This window comes from Nicotiana tabacum, chromosome 10 (genome assembly GCF_000715075.1).
Source record: "Nicotiana tabacum cultivar K326 chromosome 10, ASM71507v2, whole genome shotgun sequence".
NCBI lineage: Eukaryota > Viridiplantae > Streptophyta > Magnoliopsida > Solanales > Solanaceae > Nicotiana > Nicotiana tabacum.
In genome coordinates, this window is record NC_134089.1 from 66,856,706 (window position 1) to 66,878,829 (window position 22,124).

At 35.8% G+C, this 22,124-nt stretch overlaps 2 protein-coding genes and 1 long non-coding RNA gene across 6 annotated transcripts; 1 reads left to right on the forward strand and 2 right to left on the reverse strand.

Moving 5' to 3' along the window:
- Window positions 1–1,821: 1,821 nt before the first annotated feature.
- On the reverse strand, window positions 1,822–6,794 carry LOC107799176 (uncharacterized). 4 transcript variants are annotated; one of them, XR_001651077.2, is made up of 4 exons: window positions 6,615–6,794; window positions 4,894–4,957; window positions 4,657–4,693; window positions 1,822–2,743 (listed from the first exon to the last, which is right to left on the reverse strand). It is a non-coding gene; the product is annotated as an uncharacterized LOC107799176 (long non-coding RNA). The 4 variants fall into 4 exon arrangements; XR_012695540.1 differs by lacking the exon at window positions 6,615–6,794 and adding an exon at window positions 6,561–6,590; XR_001651078.2 differs by lacking the exon at window positions 6,615–6,794 and adding an exon at window positions 6,495–6,556.
- Window positions 6,795–9,541: 2,747 nt separating this feature from the next.
- Window positions 9,542–12,108, forward strand: LOC107799175 (reticulon-like protein B5). Its single transcript, XM_075222952.1, has 6 exons — window positions 9,542–9,666; window positions 10,111–10,313; window positions 10,601–10,781; window positions 10,961–11,102; window positions 11,413–11,482; window positions 11,829–12,108. The coding sequence occupies exons 2-6, from the start codon at window positions 10,124–10,126 to the stop codon at window positions 11,999–12,001; spliced, it is 756 nt and encodes a 251-aa protein (XP_075079053.1). The 5' UTR covers window positions 9,542–9,666; window positions 10,111–10,123; the 3' UTR covers window positions 12,002–12,108.
- Window positions 12,109–12,665: 557 nt separating this feature from the next.
- Window positions 12,666–20,847, reverse strand: LOC107799177 (protein YCF54, chloroplastic). Its single transcript, XM_075222953.1, has 3 exons — window positions 20,423–20,847; window positions 13,871–14,109; window positions 12,666–13,291 (listed from the first exon to the last, which is right to left on the reverse strand). The coding sequence occupies exons 1-3, from the start codon at window positions 20,627–20,629 to the stop codon at window positions 13,099–13,101; spliced, it is 639 nt and encodes a 212-aa protein (XP_075079054.1). The 5' UTR covers window positions 20,630–20,847; the 3' UTR covers window positions 12,666–13,098.
- Window positions 20,848–22,124: the final 1,277 nt, after the last annotated feature.

A 22,124-nucleotide genomic window follows, 5' to 3' on the forward strand; every position in this document is an offset into this window, starting at 1 on the left:
GGGCTCCAGCTCGCACCTGGGAGCTTACTTTTACGACCAAGGGCTCGCTTTTCCGCATGAGTTTCTGCACTTGCGGAATCCACTATCCATCCCAAAATTCACTTTTGCACCATCCTATCCGTTTTCGCAAACTCGCACATGCGGTCCAAACCACGCAAGTAGGAAAACACCAGAACTTGACTACCTTCAAACTTCAAAATGATCCGAGACTCATCCGAGCCCCTCGGGACCCCTTCTAAACATACCAACCAGTCCCAAAACATAACCCTGGCCTACTCGAAGCCTCAAATCACAAACAATAACATCAAACTACAAATCACACCTCAATTCAAGCCTAATGAACAATTAACTTTTAAACTTCTAAAACTCATGTCGAACCACGTCTAGCCAACTCGGAATAACTCCAAATTTTGCACACAAGTTTCAAATAACACAATGAATCTATTCCAACTTCCGGAACAACAATCCATACCCAGTAACATCGAAGTCAACTAACGATCAAACCTATGAACTGTCTAAACCTTAAAAATTTTAACTTTTGCCAAAAAGAACCAAATCAACCTAGGAACCTCCAAATCCAAATTCGGACATACATCTAAAGACAAAATCACCACACAAACATATTGGAATCATCAAAATACCATTCCGAGGTCGTTTACATAAAAGTCTAATCTCGGTCAATTTTTATAATATAAACTTCCAACCTTGGATCTGAGTGTTCCAATTAAATCCAAAACCTCCCCGAGACCAACCTTACCATTCCCACAAGTCACAAAATAACAAAAAAGCATAGAAAAAGTATCAAATAAGGGAACGAGATCAAATACATAAAATGATCGGCTGGGTTGTTGCACTCTCTTTTCCCATGATTTTTTCTATCATAGATATAGGTGCGTTGCTTGTGATGGCCGACGTGCGAGCTAGAATTGTCATCACCTCTCTTCCATTTTGGGTATGTCGTACTGTACCTTATGTCCAGTGAAGGTTGTGTACATTATTCACTTTTTTCATTTGTTTCATTTTGTTCATAGAGACTCTATAAACGTAGTGGGTGGTTTTAATCTTGGCATAGGCATTCGCATGATGTATTTGTATAAATTAATATTTTGACATATTTTATGTAGAGGCCAAAAGGCAAATTTTTCGTTCCTGTTTATTTGAAATTGTATCGAAAACATGATACATATATAATATTCATTTTGTCGCAATAATTTAATTGTTAAAGGTATAAAGGTGGTTTGCTCGATGCGAGTTAACGTCACCGTTTAACAAGCACTTTTTCAATATTATAAGGTGTTTAATAAAGTTGATTATTTTAGTAATTGGATTTACGTTATAAACACTAATAGTGTACCTGAGATTTTTGTACCATCAATGTAATATAACATGTTATAATACGTTTTTTACCATTTATTAAAGATTACCTATTAATGCTATTAAATAAAGTTACCTGTAATTACCTATAAAATAACTTAATTATGTGAATATATACATCATTAGTGCACAAAACTTAAGTCAAAATAATTACTCAAAAGTTTGTAACGAAAGGGGTACCGTAAAATAGAGTCGAACCTACTTGTTACGAACCAGATTCAACTAACCTTCCATCATCCCTGATTGTATATTTACTAGATGAGTGCTACCCGTGCTTAGCACGGGCCCAACATATTCGATTCTTGATATTTTGATACGTTCTTGATAAAGCTAGTATGTAGCCATGTAAATTCAGATATGATAAAACAGTACAATACATAAAAGTGTCATTGGATTGTTAGAACGATTCTCCATCATGCAAAAGATTAAGGTGAACAAAAGACCATGTCACAGAATTCTTGAAACGATTGATCATCAAACACGAACAAACAAATATATATCTTTACTTATGGGAGACTTACAAGAGATACAATTTATTTTCAAGAGTTGAACTTTAACAAATGTGAGGTTTCCTTGTGTAAATGTGCGCTGATAAAGAGACAGCACTCACAGAGCTAATAAGAGACAAAGCTCACATCCTACTCCATCCAACCTGCACACCAATATTAAATGCATCAATGGCCACCTATTTAAGCCATTACAATAGTTGATAAGGATATTATTTGGTCATCTGGTAGAAATAATATTTTTCTTTTAGTGCATTAATCCTATTCCAAAAGGGCTTCTCAGCACAGTTAAAATTGTATGAATGCTCTCATACAGCATAAATTAATGCACGATCATACAATGTGTTGGAAAACTTATCCCTAGTCATAACTTTGCCAGAGAATTGGATATGTGAAACATGAAACAAGTGTAATGCAAATTGAAATAGTCATGAATCGAAGTTTATCAATAATTCTATAGATACAATTTAAAGAACCAGAAAGGCTAAAGAAAGATCAACGCTCCAAGAATAAAGCAGCATTTAGAAACAACGGTGCTCCCTCACTTCCCAAAACACTTGATATTCCACAGACAAGAAAAAAATTAGCAACTCCTTATGTATCTTCTTCGACAACTATTGAAAGTAATTTATTTTGAACTCACACTTTCTGAAAGGAGATAAAATGTAGTTGACATAGAGCAATAACATTATATAAGTAGAAGGTGATCGATCTACCTGCTATTGGAACAATATGCACAATTCACAAAAATTTAATAAAGCTTTTACCCCTCTTGTGGTGAACTATTTTGAGCGGCTTATGAGAAATCTAACATAATTTGCAAAACATGATCGGCTAATAGAATCTCCAAACTGAAGGAACACCTGAAATAAATTGCCACGATGACTCCTAGCTCAGGATATATCAATGTAGCATTAGATTTTACGCGAAAAAGAATGTAGAACTACTTCTAATTTCCAACTGAGGCTACGACAAAATATAAGGAATTAGAAAATTCTCGCAACTTAGGAAGAAATAGAGATTCTTATATAGTAGAATAAGCCATGTCCCAGTTATTTTTTTGTTAAAAGAGGGAAATAGTCATGTCTTCTTATTTGAGACGAAGATACAAATTCTCGGCATCTAAAGTTAAAGGTTAACATTAGAATAATCTCAGAACTTTAGCAGCATATAGAGGTCCTTTTACCAGAAGCAGTCATTTCCTCCTCAATTGAGGCTAACATATATCTTTTTGCAAAAAAAAAAAAAAAAGAGGCTAACATATATCTTTCATATATCTGTTGGCAAAAAAAAGAGACCAATAGCACTTCCCCGTTGACGACGTATCCATGTTTTATCTGTTGTTGACCATACAAAGTATTCTGGAAATTCTCGATATAATAAATTTAAGTCCATAGCACCTTTGTTTTCTCGATTCATTAAAAAAACTCAGTTAACATTGTTTTTTTAACCATAGGATTGTTCACAATTTTACTAATATTGTCCGTATTCTTGAAGGAAACAAGTTGTTGTCCATCAAGATGTAGTTGAAGATGATATAATTCGGAAATATTTCACTAATAGGGAAAGCAAATATACGCCATGCAGCCTCAAGTGGTGACACCCACCTAGCAGATTGGTATTCCTTTATTTCATCTATCTCTATGTTTGTATTATTAGCATGTATATGAAATGCAATTTTATCATGTCCTTTGCAAATATACTTATAAATATACTTAACAACTTTAATATCAGAGCAAATCTCTACATTCATATGAGAGTTGAACTTATAAAGTAAATATGGATTATAAGGAACAACCCATGAATTATCAAGAAGGTGTCCTCTTATTTGCACTTTCTATGATATATTTGCCCTTGAACACGGAATGTATAGATACCATTATTTCTTTTTGCTAGCTCTTTATCATAAGAAACACCAAGGGATGTGAACGCAAATATGTTATTGTATGTTCTAGTGTAAGTTCGAAAATGTTTTGATTCCTCACTATTTCCCAAATAAAGGTTTCTTAACTCTGTTGGCATTTCATGTGAAATTAGTTGAATAGAACCGTTACCACAACAGAATGCAGGTGGTTCATATTCAAATTTTTTTTGCTCCACAAAATTGGCATTTCGGTACTTCTTTTAATTTAACATAAGTATTTTCTGCTTGCATACTACTTGAACAACCAGGTTCTGTGAAAACATTCCTTGCATATGAAAACTCTAGTATTGAGTAGATTATTAACCCAAAAAAAAAAAGGTAATCACTACTGTTCTGAGTAGATGTAGTTTAAACAAACCTTAATTTTTAGTCATACCTGTTCTTTTCCTTAAAAAAGCCAATGGATCTTTTATAATAAGAGAACTTTGGTTGGTAGAAACATTGACAGCATTAGAGGTTGATGCGTTAGCTGCATCAATACTAATTGAAGATTCAGTAGACCGTCGTCTTTTTAATTCAGCTCTGTTTGCACGCCGTCGTGCCAAAAGGGCCTCTTTTTTATCAGGTGGCATCAGTCTATATAATTCGCGTCTCCTAGCCCTTTTGTCAGCATGTGATTTTCCAAAGATCTGGTCATTTTCATGGTTTCTATTTGCCATTAAGGCAGTTTATCTATTGCCAAGATATTTTTCTTATTACTAAGGCTTAAAAAGGAAAACACTAAAATTTTAGCTACATATAATGATATGCTTATGAGTAATGTAAGTTTAATCATACTGACATATATCACAAACAAAAGCAACTCCGATAATGATATAAATTTCATATCTGATTCTGAATAGAATAGATTACCTTTTAGTTGAAAAGAGTTAAAGTATGATGAGATGGCCTGAAATGAATAAAATGAGTAAATTCTTTACTCATCAAAAACAATAATAAAAAAAAATAAATGACAAACGCCTAAGATAGAGAGGGAATGCTATTTTCAAAATCAAAAACTTTAGATGTTCTGGTCAACACCTCCTCCTTAATACGAAGAAGGTAAGAGAAAAATATTAAAAATAAATAAATCTAGTAGAAGAGCAGTACTTATCACACAGTGATTTGCTACTAAAACGCGCGAACACGCAGCTATCACAACAGAGAGTGAGTCCTATAAGGAAAATAAAATAAATATAGAAAAGTATCAATAATAGGCAACCACAAACAGAAAAAGATAGATAATATTCAAAATTACAAGAGTAAATATATTGTTTATATCTTAATATCGTCATTGTTTGAATCAATTCCTATATAATAGAGATGAAATTTGTATCTGCATGCATAACTTAGGTAGATGAGTATCAATTCGGACAGCTTAAAATGCTAGTAGAAGAATCAATAGAAGATCTTCAAAGGGGACAAATTTAAAGATTACCAAGTCACTTATCAAGGCATGGAGAATGAAATCTGTGATAACATTTAGGCATAACTTTAACAATTTCTTGTCTTCATAGGATCCCAAACATATTGAGCATTCACTTTCCATGTAATTCAAGATTAGTTCATGTAATGCTACAAACATTAAATGTACTTAAAAATTATTAGCCGCTTTGCTGATTATTGGTCAAAGAAAAGCTAAAATGAGAAGTTTACATTAAATTATTTTTAAATTTAAAAAGGGATCATTTCTATTTTAACGTACCAAAAATGATATAGGATCACGTTAATTGGAAGAAAGGAAATATCTTTTCTTTTTCAATGAACGATAACCATTTGTATATGATTCAGTATGAAATTTTAAAAAAAATTACCGTATCAAAAGTACCATGGAAAATGGAAAATTTAAAGGTAAAACTTTTAACAAAAAAAATGCATCGTTTTTTAGAGATGGTCTAAATAAACAATATCACATTAAATAAAATGGATGGAGTAATACCTAGAAACTCCTTTTTTCCCCTCTTGTTCAGTCATTCCTATATACTATTTTTTTTCTTGTTTCTTTAACCCATGTTTCTATTCTCTACATACATTTAATGTACAGTATTTAGTATTGTTTATTTAGAGCTATACATTTAACCTTTCTCTTTATACTTTTAATGAAAGGAAGATTGTGTACCAGCACCTTTTCTGGTATCAAAATCTATCTGATATATTTTCTTATAGGCTAAAGAATCCAAAGGCTAAAAAGGGAAAAAAAATATAGGAAAATACAGAAAAAATAAAACATCTCTTTCTTCCGCAACTTTCCGACGTTAACCAAATCAAAAAGCATTTCATCCACCCATAATCACCTAACTTAATTTTTTTCTACTCCTTTTTTTTGTACTTCCTATTTTATGAAAATAGAAAGCACCAAGACTTGATGAATGACTTACTACTCAATTGCTTTTATTAGCCATAGTAATTATCATATCCTCTTTAGATTAAAATAGGTTCTACCCTAAAATTCCAAGTGAAAAGTAGGACAACAGAGAGCTTAAATTATGATACCCTTTAACAACTAGTAACTATCGATTTTTACACTGAGTAAATGAAAAATCGGATCTGAAATTGGAACTACCAAAGTAGATGAAAAAAATTGATAAATTAGTTCTTGGGGAAAAAAGTAGGAGATATTCAGATCTGAAATTAGAACATTCAAAGTAGATGAAAAAAAACTGATAAAGAAATTCTTGATAGAAGTTTGAATGAACAATAATGGAACCTACAAAAAATTTCAGCATGAAATCCGAAATTTTGAAAAGAGATGGAAAGGAGATGAGAAAAAAATTTACCAAGTTAGTTGAGAAGATGAATCAAATAAGTAAAAGGAGATGAAAGTGACTTACAGATGAGTAAAGGAGATGAAAGTGACTGAGCAGATGAAAATGACTGAAAAAGTATAGAGTGTTGGGTTTTTGATGGATGCGAGGTTTTTTTGACGGAAAAGTCTAGAATAGTATAGATAAAATAATATTAAAATAATAAGATAAGAGGGTATAATGACAAATATACCCTTGGTCGACCAACTTCTCATTTCTATAGAATAGAAATATAATTTTAAAAAAATAATATAAATAGATAGATTGTCGAAACCCTTGACACAAAGTGTAGACCCGCTCTGATATATATATATATATATATATGGCATGCCTCTTTCATCAAAAAACACATCTATATTTTTCCTTATTTTTTTAGCATTTTCTCTCTCATCTCTCTATTTATCTTATTTAAATTTAATATGTCCAGAACTTCTCCCTTCTAACGTTGAGTCTCTTCATATTTTCATCCTTTTAAATTTTGTAACAGTTGTAACAATTAAAGAGGAATTTTGTAAATCAGCATAACTTTATTTTTCCTTTTTTTTAAATAATATTCCTGCAAACAACAAAAAATTACGATGTGAATCCGTGTTACTCTATTTTTCCTTTTCCTAAAGGATAGCCCTGCAAACTTTATAGGCCCACGGTATCTACTGGGATAAATTTGGAGGAAGGCAACAACAAAATTTTTATAAAAGGAGTCAAGTCACTTATAAATATCCCTTACTCGGTGAAAAGAATAAAAAAAATGCTCTTACTCCATTTTCTTCTTCCAAAACCTTTAATTTATTTGTTCAATAGTGGTGTTGCAAAATACAATTGTGTTAGTTTTGGGGCATGGCCAGTTTAATTAATTTGTTGCCTGTTTATATTGTTGATTAATCGTAGTTGATGACTATTCTTCGTGATATAACTGAAAAACACTATCAGTTTCACGGTTAATCTGGAGGTAATGTTCATTCTTTTTTTCTTAAATTTCTCTATTTTGTACTTATGGGATTGTAAATTTTTAGAATCTTTATCTTTATGTTTTCCTTTTCCGCCAGGTTTGAGGCTAATAAACCTGTCTCTTCTTAGTTCTCTATTTTACGCATTTTGAAAATGACATTGCTTTAGTAGCACAAATGCTTTAAGCTAGATATAGGGATTAATATAATATCGATATCTTTATTTACGTATATGTAGACATTGAAATTTTGACGGATCAAGTCAAATCCAAAAATTAAAAATATTACAAGACTCTTGAAATCCTAGGAGTCTATTAGGGTTTCTTGGAGGTTACTCTACCCTAAACCCTAACTCACTCATATATAAAAGGATACATATTCCCTTGAAGATGTGTCTCAAAATCTCATAAACTTTTGGGATATTCACAAAGAGATCAAAATATGGCCGGATACTTCTTGACAATCAAATAATTCAAGAAGCTGGAGATCAAATACATTCTCGCATCTTCAGCCCTTGAATCACGGATATAATTCAGGAGAGAAGAATCAAGGAAGAAACAGAATTCTACCCGTATTGTTTATCAATAAAATTGTGTTTCTTCATATTTATATTGTGGTTGTAATTTATTTTTGTATCACAAATAATTTGTTGCAAATAAATTGGCACGCCCAGTGGGACCAGTTCCACCCTTCATCTCTTCCTCCTGTAAATCAAAAACTCCAAGTTTCAAAACAATTTGTTGCGATGGTAGAATATTTCAAGTCTCGTATTCAAGTTTCGGCAAGCCTACACCCTGACAAACCTTGAAGTAGGGGGCATTTGTAGACATCAAAATTTTGACGGATCAAGCCAAATCCAAAAATTAATGATACTACAGGACTCTTGAAATCCTAGGAGTCTATTAGGGTTTCTTGGAGGTTACTCTACCCTAAATCCTAGCTCACGCGGGATACATATTCCCTTTAAGAGGTGTCTCAAAATCCCATAAACTTTTGGGATATTCACAAAGAGATCAAAATATGGCCGGATACTTCTTGACAATCAAATAATTCAAGAAGCTGGAGATCAAATACAACCCCAGGAGGCCTGCATCGTACTACATTCGAGAAATACGCGGCTCAGCCCTCGAATCACGGAGATAATCAGGAGAGAAGAATCAAGGAGAAACAAAATTGTACTTGCATTGTTTATCAATAAAATTATGTTTCTTCATATTTATATTGTGGTTGTAATTTATTTTTGTATCACAAATAATTTATTGCAAACACAGACTCTACAGTATCAACTACAGGAATTTATGTATCTTTTCCTTATAAGTCCGAATGTAATAATTTAAATGAGTCATGTCGAAGGTGCGGCTCAGGTAAGCCTTCAATCTTGCTTTCATGTTTGACTTGAGATGTCCTTACATATTCTTTCTGTCAAGAAATTATATAGGATTTAAAAAGAATCAAAAATAATTAATCTAGGCATAGAAAGGGAGAGGACTTGTGTAAGATCAAAAGTTCTAACTACTGTAATAGAAATATAAATGAGGGGAAAAAAAGTAATAGAAATATAAATTTTTATGATTATTAATTATGAACATCAATTAATTAAAAAGATTTTTATATTTTTCTCTCTATAAAATGAGTGTTAACTTTCCTTCCTAAATTGAGATAATCGTTCTTTAGGAATTTTCTTATTATAAAATTGCAAACGGGCGTGAGATGCTATTATTTTGATTAATGTTTCTTTTTACTTTTCTCAATATGTATATATAAAGAACAATTCATTTACAAACGGATATATTTGACTGTGCAAAGGGCGGGTTAATTAACTAGTGAAATATATATGAAGTTTCCCTTAAATTTCCTAGAAAAGATAAGGGAACATTGTTATGCGAGAAAATTGGGAGATATATGGTTAGAGGGAACCCGTCCGCTACTCTCTCCGTTGAATGATTCAGTAACAATGTAAAACAGAATTTGAAAATTACGTGTTACACATATAGAGAAACACAAGAAAAGAAACAAAGTACAGGAAAAACTGACATATCAGTAACTCAACCCTCATTCTTCAATAACAACAACAACAACAACAAAAAGTTCACAAGACTCTTTTTGTTACTTCCTTCGTTACATTACACGCAGTAAGAACTAAATTTACATATCCTTACTTGTTCTTTGCTACTTATTGCATCACTGCATGCATAATGCAGCCCTTCTATTTTCATGCATATATGTTCTTTGAATTACTTCTTCTTTTTCAAATGATTTGATTTTCCATCTGAGTTTTCACTTTGTGGGAAGTGTAAAATAGCTTTTTTAATAGTCTTTTGGTTAAATTATAGGATAGACAAGTATATCCAAACGGGATTCATCATTTTGATACAACTTCTATCCTGGAATTAGCTAATACCTATAACCAAATATGGGATAAATACAAACCCAAATTCTATCCCGGGATAGTATCCTTAGGGTTTTTTATTGATATAATGGATATATGTAATTTTGGGGTTTTGTTAATAGAAAGGAGTTTCTAAAACAAAAGTTGTTATTATGCTTCCGATAATTAATTTGTAATCTATTTTCAGTCCTGGGGTCACCATGTCCGATTCAGTGGAGGAAATTGTTCCTGATTCTTCAGCGAAAGAGGTGCAAGGGACCGTTGATTACCGTGATTATTCTTCTTCATCATCCACCGACGGCGATGATTTTCGACGCCCCACCAACGATCAGAAGCCTCATCTCTTTGGCCGCCAGAAACCTGTCCATGCCGCCCTAGGCGGTGGCAAACGTATGTCTTATTCAGTAATTGTTATATCGCGGTATTTGACTGGGCACCATGATAATAATTTTCATAGCTATAAGAGCGTGTTATTAAGGGTAAACAAAAAGTTTAAAGTTAAAGAGTTTCTAAATATAAAAAGTCGTCATTCTTTCTGAAACAAACTAAAAAGGAAAGAGTAACGTATAAAATGGAACAGATGGAGTACTTATTTTTGCATTATCTATCATTCTTGATTTGCTTCTTGTAAAATGTAAACTTATGATTATTTCTGGTAATAAAAACTCTTGTATCAGCCGCTGATATTTTGCTGTGGAGGAACAAGCAGATTTCAGCAGGGATGCTTGCTGCTGCAACTGTAATATGGCTGCTCTTCGAATGGATTGGTTATCATTTGCTCACTTTTATTTGCCATTCTCTCATACTTACCTTGGCCATCTTGTTCTTTTGGTCAAATATCTCCCACTTCGTCAATAAGTGAGTTCCCTTGCCTCAAAAACTTCACTTTATTTTTCACATGCCTTATAAATTCTGTTCTCTGGATTTTTGTCATGTATCTTATAAGAGGTAGTTTATAGTCGCCATGCTTCTATACGGTCTCCTATCAGTCCGAGTGAATACATTAGGTGATAAGATCATATTGTACTCCCTGGCAGGACTCCTATGGAATTTCCAGAGATAGTACTGCCAGAGAAATTGTGGACTGAGGTTGCTCTCCTGTTGAGGGACAGATTCAACTGGGCATTTAGTGTCTTCTGGGAAGTGGCTTCTGGAAAGGATTTGAAGAAGTTCCTATATGTACAAATCTCTCACTACCCTCAGCTTTGTGTTATCTATACTTTCATTTCATGTATGTTTCTCAAGTGCAACATCCTATGTAGTGGCGAAGCCAGGAATTTCATCTTGGGTGTTCAAACTTGAATGAAGTAAAAAAAATCTCCGATAAAGGGTGTTCAATATATGTTATATACCACTAAAATTTAATATTTTACCTATATATACCGTGTAAATTTTTTATGAAGGGTGGTCGACCACCCTTGGAGCTACGTAGTCTATAATTTCACTTCATGTATGTTTCTCAAGCGCAACATCCTATGTCAAACTGCAGAGTATTTTAGGCTTGTGGATTGTGTCTATCGTTGGCAGCTGGTTCGATTTTCTGACCCTTGTTTACATCTGTAAGTTCTCTTACCTTTTCTTCTTTCTATCAGCTGCAGAAGACAAATTTATGAAATTTGTTCCCTATATTATGGAAATGCAATAGAGTGCTCAGTTTTTGGACCAGTTTTTCTTAATCCCTGCTCAAAGTTCTCTGGCTGTTGGAAAAATTTCGCTGACCACTGTATCTCATTCTTCATTAATGTACCAATGGCCTTCCTGGAATTCATAGAACTCCCAGTGACAGAATAACAGATTTTACTATCCAAACGGGAAAGAAGTTAGGAATGATAGTGGAACTCAAAATATTTCCTTGTCATCCATCGGTGATTCACCGAGATAACAAATTATTTGTTTTCTGGACAGTATTTGTCATGCTGTTGACAGTACCCTGGTTTTATGAGAAACATGAAGATCAAGTGGATATCTATGCACAGAAGGCCAAAAAAGAACTCAAGAGACAGTACAGTCATTTGGATGAGAAGGTTCTTCAGAAACTACCAAAAGTTCCTTTTGTTAAAGACAGTAAGCAGCAGTGATGACATTCTATTCCCAGGCAGATAAAGCATCACAGTAGGAGTGTCCTTTTTCTTTTTATAACCAGAACTATTCTAAGAGTTATTATGCTTATCCATTTTAACTATGAGCTACTGCTAAGTGTTTTCCCCCCTCAATCCCTATCTATTCTTTTCTTTCTTTTCTTGTTGGATAGTTATCCTTAGGAGTGACTCTCTACTTTCACCAAGTATCTCTCATTATTTCAATCAGATTAAAATTTTGAACACATGAAATCATGAGAATTGGTCTTCCATTTAATCAAATTGGAAAGGTCAATACTGGAGAACTGTGATGGTTTTTATGTTGCTCATTCTGCTTCAGGAGAGGGACTTAAACGGTCTAGAAAATATTAATACTTGCATCCAATCCATCCTGATGTACGAATTTCTAGGGGGGGTGATGGGAAATATAAAACAACAACAAATCTGAAGGAGCAGATTAATAAACCTCCGGTGTTTTGATGTCGTTCTCCTAAATGGATGACATCTAATACGTTTGGACAGGAAAAATACTTGACCGAAGAACAAAAGAAAGACTTTTGGCTTCAGATCAGACTTATCAAGAAAATCAAGCAAAAAAAAGATATGTTTGGTTCCATGATTTGAAATGCCTAGTAAAACCTCACACAACTACTACAGCATTACCTTTTCGCACAGAGCAAATGAAGCATTTTCGAAGATTAAGAGCATAAGATATTTGGCTTCACATCAGCCCGTACATATAGAGGTATGTTTAAACCTAGCACTGAACTATCGCATCATTAATTTTTTGCGCTAAGCCAAAGCATCATTTTCCACAATTGAAAGCATAACAAGTAGTCCCTTTCTTCTCCAATTACTTATGTAATCTCATAAACAGGTTTAGATCATCAACAACCAGGAACTAATCATACAGTATTTGGCCAATAAGCTAGACACGCCTTTACCTACAGCCTACATTTGTGCTTCACACTCATCTTTTCACATACTTTTGAAATAGATGTCAAATGCCTGACTAACAAACAGTGCGGCAGAGGCAGAGAATGACCTGCTTCGTTAAACACAGAGGATATCCCAAAATTGAGTAGAAGGATTGCTGCTCACACCTTTGATGTCTGAGATCCAGGGGGTAAGAAAGGCGTCCACCACTCTGATTCATACTTTGGGTATGGAGCTACCCACTTCTCTGGCTTTTCAAACTTAAGACTAACAGGAGTACATGCCAAAGCTTCTTCTAGACTGTCAGCTTCATAGCTCTCCTGTAAAACTCTGTCTAGTCTCAACTTCATGAACCTACAACACCCAAGAAACAAGTGAAGATACATACTAGGATAACAAAAGGTGGATTTAGGATTTAAATTCGACGAGTTCAATCTTTAAGTTTCTTAGCACATATGTTGCTCGGACTCTCCGAAAATGCTGTCAGGTGCGTGTTAGATCCTCCAAAAGTAGTGCATTTTTGAAGCATCCGACACGGGTGCAGCAACATTTTGGAGAGTCCGCAGAACATAGCTTAGCACTAAACTTATTTCACTTTTGAAATTATGGATTTTGAATTTTGCTTGTGAAAATTTTAATGGTTTTTCTCACATATATACCTTTTCCAGTATCAAAAATATTGGGTTCAACTGGAACCATAGAGGATATGTTATATCCCACTCAAATTAAGTTTATCAATGTGCAAGCACACATGCACATACATATGTTCCATGTCAAAAATACTGGGTTCAGTTAAAACCGTAAAGAATGGCCTGCATCCACCTTTGATTAACTTGCCTATGAACGCATATACCTTCTTGCATTTTCTTATGATGCATAAACTGGGAAAAGAGGGTAACTAGAGTTTAGGGTATTGAAAATGAGTGCACTTACGTGATCCAAGGGCCATTTGTTGAGACAAGAGCTACTGCAGGTCTCTTCAGTCTCTTGGTAATATTAGGGAATTTATCCAAGAATTTTGGCTCAATCACAAGCCAGAAATCCTGCTCCATGTTGCGCTCTCCAAAGAGACGAAGACGTTCAAACAATTGCTCCTGGAAATGCTCCTCTTCATCCAGCATGAATTTGGCATTTGCAACAAGAAAATAGTACTTCTTCTTTTCTGTGTCTTGCTGTATATATAACAAAATATCAAACAGTAATTGAAGATTGCGCTGGATATGAGAAAGAGACAACAACAACAACATACCTAGTATTATCTCACACCTTGGGGTTTGGGGAGGGTAGTGTGTACGCAGACCTTACCCCTACCTTGTGAGGATAGACCACACCGTGGGGTCTAGATAACTTACCTAAAAAGGAGTTACTTGAAGTTTTTGCCTTCATTTCACATAACAATGATCCATGCCTCGAGATAAGCATAGAACGCTCTTGTGATTTTTACCAGAAAAGAAATAAATGCACTTATCGTGTCGCGTTTATGAGATAGTTATTGTAAGTTTTGTTGGGAATAAACCCCTTACCAAAATAATATTCACGGTAATAAAGCGGAATAATAATGTAGCACCGAGATACGGTAATTAACAAGAATAAAAGAGTAACAATGACACCAAGATTTTTACGTGGAAAACCCTTCTGAATAAGGGAAAAAAACCACGACCCCGAGAGGAGCAACTGATATCACTATAGTAAGGAATTTTACACTTTGTAGGTCGGAGGTAAATACTCCAAAGACCACTACAACACTCAAAAGAAATAACCCTCTTTTGATATTCCCACCTCACTACAATATCGCTCACTCTCTATTTTCCTCACAGACTATTTTCTTATACCTTGTCTGTGAAACCTTACTCTTTCTTTCTCTCTTTGTTGGTGTGAAGAAATGAGAGTTGAAGCTCTCCTTTTATAGCCAAAGCTTCACCCTCTAAAGCCTACAATATTTGACAATTTACACACACTTTTCACAATTCAACAAAGTTGGCTACCAAACCAAAGAAATTCAACAAGGTTGGCTACCAAACCAAACTAATTCAACAAGGTTGGCTACCAACCAAACCAAGTCAACAAGGTTGGCTACCAAACCAAAGAAAACTCTTATTAGGCACATGCCTAATACTTCTTCAATGAGATGGACATCATCAATCTCCCCCTCCAGTCTCATTCATCCAGAGGAGGTAGCACTGTCTTCTAGTTTGAATGCATGCCGACAAGTTCTTTGCATAGCTCGAACTTGTTCCTTGGTACCACCTTGGTCAGCATATCTGCGGGATTCTCATTTGTAGAAATCTTCAAGACTTTTAGAGATTCATCATCTACCATTTCTCGAATCCAATGATATCTCACATCAATGTGTTTGGTCCTTGCATGGTACATAGAGTTCTTGCTAAGGTCTATTGCACTTTGACTGTCACAATAGACGACATACTCCTTCTGATGCAATCCAAGCTCTTGAAGGAATCGCTTGAGCCATATCATCTCCTTGCCAGTTTCTGTAGCAGCAATGTACTCTGCTTCAGTTGTTGAAAGTGCAACGCACTGCAACTTAGACTGCCATGATATAGCTCCCCCTGAAAATGTAAACAAATATCCAGTACTGGATTTTCTGTTGTCAATGTCACCTGCCATATCAGCATCTGTATAGCCCTTCAAGATTGGATCAGATCCTCCAAAGCACAAACAATCTCCCGTGGTACCTCTCAGGTACCTGAGTATCCACTTGACTGCTTCCCAATGTTCCTTTCCAGGATTTTCAAGAAACCTGCTGACAACACCAACTGCGTGAGCAATATCAGGTCTAGTACATACCATTGCATACATCAAGCTTCCGACTGCTGAAGAATAAGGAACTTTAGCCATGTTCCCTTTCTCTTCCACTGTTGTAGGACACATCTTTTTACTCAACTTTAGATGACCAGCAAGAGGTGTGCTGACTGGCTTAGCATTCTTCATGTTGAAGCGTTCTAGTACACGTTCAATGTACTTCTCCTGAGATAGCCACAACTTTCTACTTGTTCTCTCTCGAACTATCTTCATCCCTAGAATTTGTTGTGCTGGGCCCAAGTCCTTCATATCAAATGACTTGGACAGATCTCCTTTCAACTTTGCTATCAACCCCTTGTCTTTTCCTACAATTAGCATGTCATCCACATACAACAACAATATAATAAAGTTATTCTCAGAAAATCTTTTGAAGTATACACATGGATCAGAATAGGTCTTTAGGTATGTTTGACTTTTCATGAATGAATCAAACTTCATGTACCACTGCCTTGGTGCCTGCTTCAATCCATAAAGACTCTTATTCAATTTGCACACCATGTGTTTCTTTCCAGCTACTTCGAATCCTTCTGGTTGCTCCATATAAATCTCCTCTTCCAAATCTCCATGAAGAAATGCAGTTTTCACATCCAACTGCTCCACTTCAAGATCTAGGCTAGCTGCTAAGCTCAAAATTGTTCGAATAGAAGTCATTTTAACAACGGGGGAGAAAATTTCGTCAAAATCAATACCTTTCTTCTGTTCGAAGCCTTTAACCACCAATCGAGCTTTGTATCTGACCAGCTTGCCATCTCCATCTTTCTTGAGTTTAAAGACCCATTTGCATTTGAGTGGTCTTTTACCCTTTGGAAGTTCAACCAGCTTGTATGTGCCATTTTTCTGGAGAGATTCCATCTCTTCTTGCATAGCTTTCATCCACTGGTTCTTTTCTGGATGGGACAACACCTCCTTAAGACTTTCTGGCTCCCCCTCATCACTGATGAGGACATACTCTGTGGAAGGGTACCTGCGTGACTCTACCCTTGGCCTCTCTGATCTCCTCAGAGGTTGATGTTGTTCTTCTCCCTGAGTGGGGTGCTCCACTTCCTCGACACCTTCATCAAGTTGCTCCCCCTGCTCAATAACCTCACCAGGTTGCTCCCCCTGCTCGGCAACCTCGTCGGTCGTACTTTCTGCACTTGTGGGATTGTTAGAAGTAGAAGGAATAGTAACAAAGTTAGGAATTATACCATTCTTCGCCTTTTCTGACATATCAGCAGCAGTTCTAACTTCACTTTCTCGGAAGACTACATCTCTACTTCTGATGACCTTCTTCTTTACAGGATCCCACAGTCTGTACCCGAACTCTTCATCTCCATATCCGATAAATATGCAGGGAATAGATTTATCATCCAGCTTTGTTCTCTGCTCTTTTGGTACATGTGAAAAAGCTCTGCAACCGAACACCTTCAGATGCGAGTAGGACACCTCCTTGTTGGTCCAGACTCTCTCTGGGATTTCAAACGCCAACGGAACTGATGGACTCCTATTGATCAGGTAACAGGCTGTCTGAACTGCTTCACCCCAGAATGACTTAGGCAGTTTAGCCATTCTGAGCATGCTTCTCACCTTCTCCACAATGGTGCGGTTCATCCTCTCGGCTACGCCATTGTGCTGTGGGGTTCCAGGAACTGTCTTTTCATGTCTGATCCCATGACTTGAACAATACTCTTCAAATTCCCTTGAAGTGTACTCACCTCCATTGTCACTTCGGAGACGCTTTAGCTTTCGACCCGTCTCCCTTTCTACTAGAGCATGAAACTTCTGGAAAACTTGAAACACCTGATCTTTGGTTTTCAAAATATAAACCCATAATTTTCGTGAATCATCATCAATAAAAGTAACAAAATATTTGTTACCGCCCATTGATTCAATTTCCATTGGGCCGCAAACATCAGAATATACTAAATCAAGTATATTCAATTTTCTTTCAGACGATGTCTGAAATGAGACTCTATACTGCTTACCAAATAAACAGTAGTCACAAGGTTTTACCGTTGTACCTTTGGCATAAGAAATGAGTGATTTCTTGGCAAGAATCTGCAATCCCTTCTCGCTCATATGACCCATTCTTTTGTGCCACAAATCTACAGAAATCTCATCTTGTGCCGCGTTCAATTCACCTTGGCATATTTCTGCATTTGTCCTGTACAACGTGCCACGAGCAACTCCTTTTGCAATCACCAATGATCCCTTAGTGAGTCTCCACTTTTGATTTGCAAAATAACTCTCGTATCCATCTCGGTCTAAAGCAATTCCCGAGATCAAGTTCATCCGTAAATCAGGTACATGCCGCACATCCTTTAGAACCAATGTGCATCCGACATTTGTCTTGATACAAATGTCACCAATCCCCGCAATCTTTGAGTAACTTGTGTTACCCATTTTCACTGTGCCGAAATCACCTGCTACATATCTGCAAAAAAGATCTCTTACCGGTGTGGCATGGTGAGATGCCGCTGTGTCAACCACCCATTCCGACTCTGGACCTGACAGGTGCATGCATTCCTCTTCCTCATTTATAAAGAGGACAACATTATCATTATTTTGCACCATGGCGGCTGTGTTGTCGTCATTCTTCTGGCCACTGGTTTCACCTTTGCCCTTCCTTGGATTTGGGCAATCTCTTTTGAAGTGACCTGGTTGATTACAGTTGTAGCAATTTCTGACTCTTGATTTGGATCGGTTCTTTGACTTCCCACGAGCTCCGGATCTACCATAGTTGTTCGAACTCCTTTGATAACTCCTGCCTCTACCTTCTGTGATGAGAGCCTGTCCTTGATTTTCAGGCTTCTTTCTCATCTTCTCATTGAGTAAAAGAGCCGATGTGACATCTTTCAACTCAATAGTAGTCTTACCGTGCAGGATGGTTGTTGCCAAATTATCGTACGAAGATGGCAATGAGTTCAATAGCAAGATGGCTTTATCTTCTTCCTCGATTTTCACTCCGAGGTTGGCAAGCTGTGTGATTAGTCCGTTAAACACATTTAAATGTGACAAAAAATTCGTACCTTCACTCATGTGTAGGGCGTATAATTGCTTCTTCAGGTACAATTTATTTGTCAGCGTTTTGGACATGTATAGGCTTTCCAACCTTGTCCAAATTCCACGTGCAGTGTCTTCATCAATGATGTTATTTACCACATCATCTGATAAGTGCAACCTGATTGCACTAGCAGCTCTTTCATCCAAGTCAGCCCAATCCTCAGCTTTCATGGTATCAGGCTTTTTGGAATCAACATCTAGAACCTTGTGTAATCCTTGTTGGATGAGCAGATCTCTCATCCTTCTTTGCCATGTTGAGAAACCGTTATCTCCATTGAATTTTGCTACCTCGTACTTTACTCCGGACATTTTTATTTTTTCACCAAGTATAGTACTACCGACAGTGAATAGTATTTCAGTGAACGAGCAGAACCCGTGCTCTGATACCAGTTGTTGGGAATAAACCCCTTACCAAAATAATATTCACGGTAATAAAGCGGAATAATAATGTAGCACCGAGATACGGTAATTAACAAGAATAAAAGAGTAACAATGACACCAAGATTTTTACGTGGAAAACCCTTCTGAATAAGGGAAAAAAACCACGACCCCGAGAGGAGCAACTGATATCACTATAGTAAGGAATTTTACACTTTGTAGGTCGGAGGTAAATACTCCAAAGACCACTACAACACTCAAAAGAAATAACCCTCTTTTGATATTCCCACCTCACTACAATATCGCTCACTATCTATTTTCCTCACAGACTATTTTCTTATACCTTGTCTGTGAAACCTTACTCTTTCTTTCTCTCTTTGTTGGTGTGAAGAAATGAGAGTTGAAGCTCTCCTTTTATAGCCAAAGCTTCACCCTCTAAAGCCTACAATATTTGACAATTTACACACACTTTTCACAATTCAACAAAGTTGGCTACCAAACCAAAGAAATTCAACAAGGTTGGCTACCAAACCAAACTAATTCAACAAGGTTGGCTACCAACCAAACCAAGTCAACAAGGTTGGCTACCAAACCAAAGAAAACTCTTATTAGGCACATGCCTAATACTTCTTCAATGAGATGGACATCATCATTTGTAGCTTGAGATTATTCCGTGTACATGGAAACCCATACCATGGCACATGGGGCATTAGTTTCCACATCATGGGATCAAATCGCCTCAGTTTTGAATTTTGAGTAAAGAAAGAGAGCATGGACATTTTCAATTGGTGGCTTACTGAAACTAGTTAAGTTACATTGATAGTGATGTTAGTGTATATAAATTCACTCATTTCTGTTGAAAAACATGAATGAAGAACACAAAAGATTTAGGCTTGAAACACGTAAAAGGACTAAACACACTTTCCTAAAAAGCAATATCTGATCTCTCTCCTTTGCGAGATTGTAATGGAATTGAAATTGGGTCCATGAATCTACGAAAGGGTGAGATTTCTTGATCGCTCTCGGAATAGAAGAATGTATCTGCCAGAAGTTCAGTTAAATGTAGTACCAAAAGATAAGAACAGAATGGTTATCAAGACACATGAGTGGTTAAAGGTGCACTAAATCAAGAAACATAACTTCTCATTTAAAACGCAGGTAATATATTTAAACAATTTCTAACACATTCAAATATTAGATAGTTTAATAGGCGAACCAATTTCGTAAAAAGTAAAATCTGCAAACCTGTTGGGCAGGTTGAGAGGAATCAACAGCAGCAACGGCAGTCTTGAATGGTGTAGTTAATTTCCAGCTACTGTTACAGCTTCCATTAAAAGGCTTTGGTAATGCCACGAATGGTAGAAGCAGGGAAGGTTTATGGCAACTGTGGGCTGACACAGTCACTATACAACTGCCTAATGAACCCAGATTCAGAGCTGTTGAAGCTAACATAATGATAACCACCGCGTTAAGGCTTTCCCTTTTGTGTCTGGTTTTTATATATCTTGGGCTATGAAGAATGATAGAGTAGATAGGAAAATACAACAAACTCTGATCCTACCTTATCTACTGCTTTCTCTGACTTCTTATCCCCTGCTGATTTCCCAACTTAACCCCTTCAATCCTATATGTAAAACATCTATAATTCACCCATTCTCTTACAATTGCCAGAATGTGTTGGTTACTAAAGCTAGCTTATGTAACCTGTTCACAGCCAAAACCAAAAAAAAAAAAAAAAACTACTCCTTCCGTTTCCGTTTTAATTTAGATGAGTTAGTTTGACTCGGCACGGAGTTTAACAAAAAAGTAGAAGACTTTTGAAACTTGTAATCAGAGCCGGATCCAGTATTTAAACTCTGTGGGTTCAACTTTTAAGATTTTTAACATTGAACCCATTATATTTTTAAAGTTATGGGTTCAAATATATTATTTTTACAATTTTAATGAATTTTTATACATAAATTTCTACTCCACGTCGAATGTTATGGGTTCAATTGAAACCATAACTACCACACTGTATCCACCTCTGCTTTGGTGTTAAAAATTTAAGGGGTAAAAGCTTTGTAGGACCATGACATTTGTATAGTTATAAAAGCTTCTCATTATGGGTAAAATAGGTAAAATAAAGAGTTTAAAATTGAATTATTTCCAAATTTAGAAATGTGTCATTTATTTTGGAACAAACTTAAAAGGAAAGTACATCATCTAATTTGAAACAGAGGGAGTACTACAAAAAATTATCTTGCATATATACCTTTACGTATCACTTAATAATATTTAAATATTATTTATTTTCAGATTTATTTGTAACTTTTATGATTAAGTTATTTAATTTAGTGTAAATATTACAGCGGTAAGTATTTTTCTTACTAGGTAATATTTATCTTCATATACTCCTTCCAAATTTCCTTTTTTGTGCTAGTAAAAGTTTTGACAAGAGGGGCTCTGATGGTAAGCAACTTCTACTTCCAACCAAGAGGTTGTGAGTTCGAGTCTCCCCAAAAGCAAGGTGGGAAGTTCTTTGAGGGAATGATGTCGGGTTTCTATTTGGAAACAGCCTCTCTGCCCCACTAAGTGGGATTATACTGGGTTGTTGTTGTTGTGCGAGTAAAAGCTTTCTGCCTTTGATCCGGGAAACATTTTGTCCCTTTGTTCAATTTATCATTTTCAATCGAAAAATCCCCAGCTGGCACTGATAATATATTCACTCCTCTATCCTTCTTTAAGTATCACACTTTCGTCTACAGCAGGGTTCAAACTCATGGTATGCATCTAATTCACCCCCTTTGTTCAATTTATCTTTTTAATCGAAAAATCCCCAAGAGCCAGCTGACAAGGACAATGTGTTCACTTCTCTATCCTTTTCTAATTAAATACTACACTTTTGTCAACAACAGGGTTCAAACACATGATATGCATCTAATTCACTCCCTTTGTGCAATTTGTC

Excerpts from the sequence above, each read along its gene's own strand:
- LOC107799175 (XM_075222952.1), top strand. The coding sequence starts at position 10,124 with ATGTCCGATTCAGTGGAGGAAATTGTTCCTGATTCTTCAGCGAAAGAG. Across the intron at positions 11,103-11,412 it reads ATTTGAAGAAGTTCCTATAT|AGTATTTTAGGCTTGTGGAT; the intron begins GTACAAATCTCT and ends GTCAAACTGCAG. Across the intron at positions 11,483-11,828 it reads TCTGACCCTTGTTTACATCT|TATTTGTCATGCTGTTGACA; the intron begins GTAAGTTCTCTT and ends TTTTCTGGACAG.
- LOC107799177 (XM_075222953.1), bottom strand. The coding sequence starts at position 20,629 with ATGTTAGCTTCAACAGCTCTGAATCTGGGTTCATTAGGCAGTTGTATA. Across the intron at positions 14,110-20,422 it reads CCTCTCAACCTGCCCAACAG|CAAGACACAGAAAAGAAGAA; the intron begins GTTTGCAGATTT and ends TTATATATACAG. Across the intron at positions 13,292-13,870 it reads ACAAATGGCCCTTGGATCAC|GTTCATGAAGTTGAGACTAG; the intron begins GTAAGTGCACTC and ends TGGGTGTTGTAG.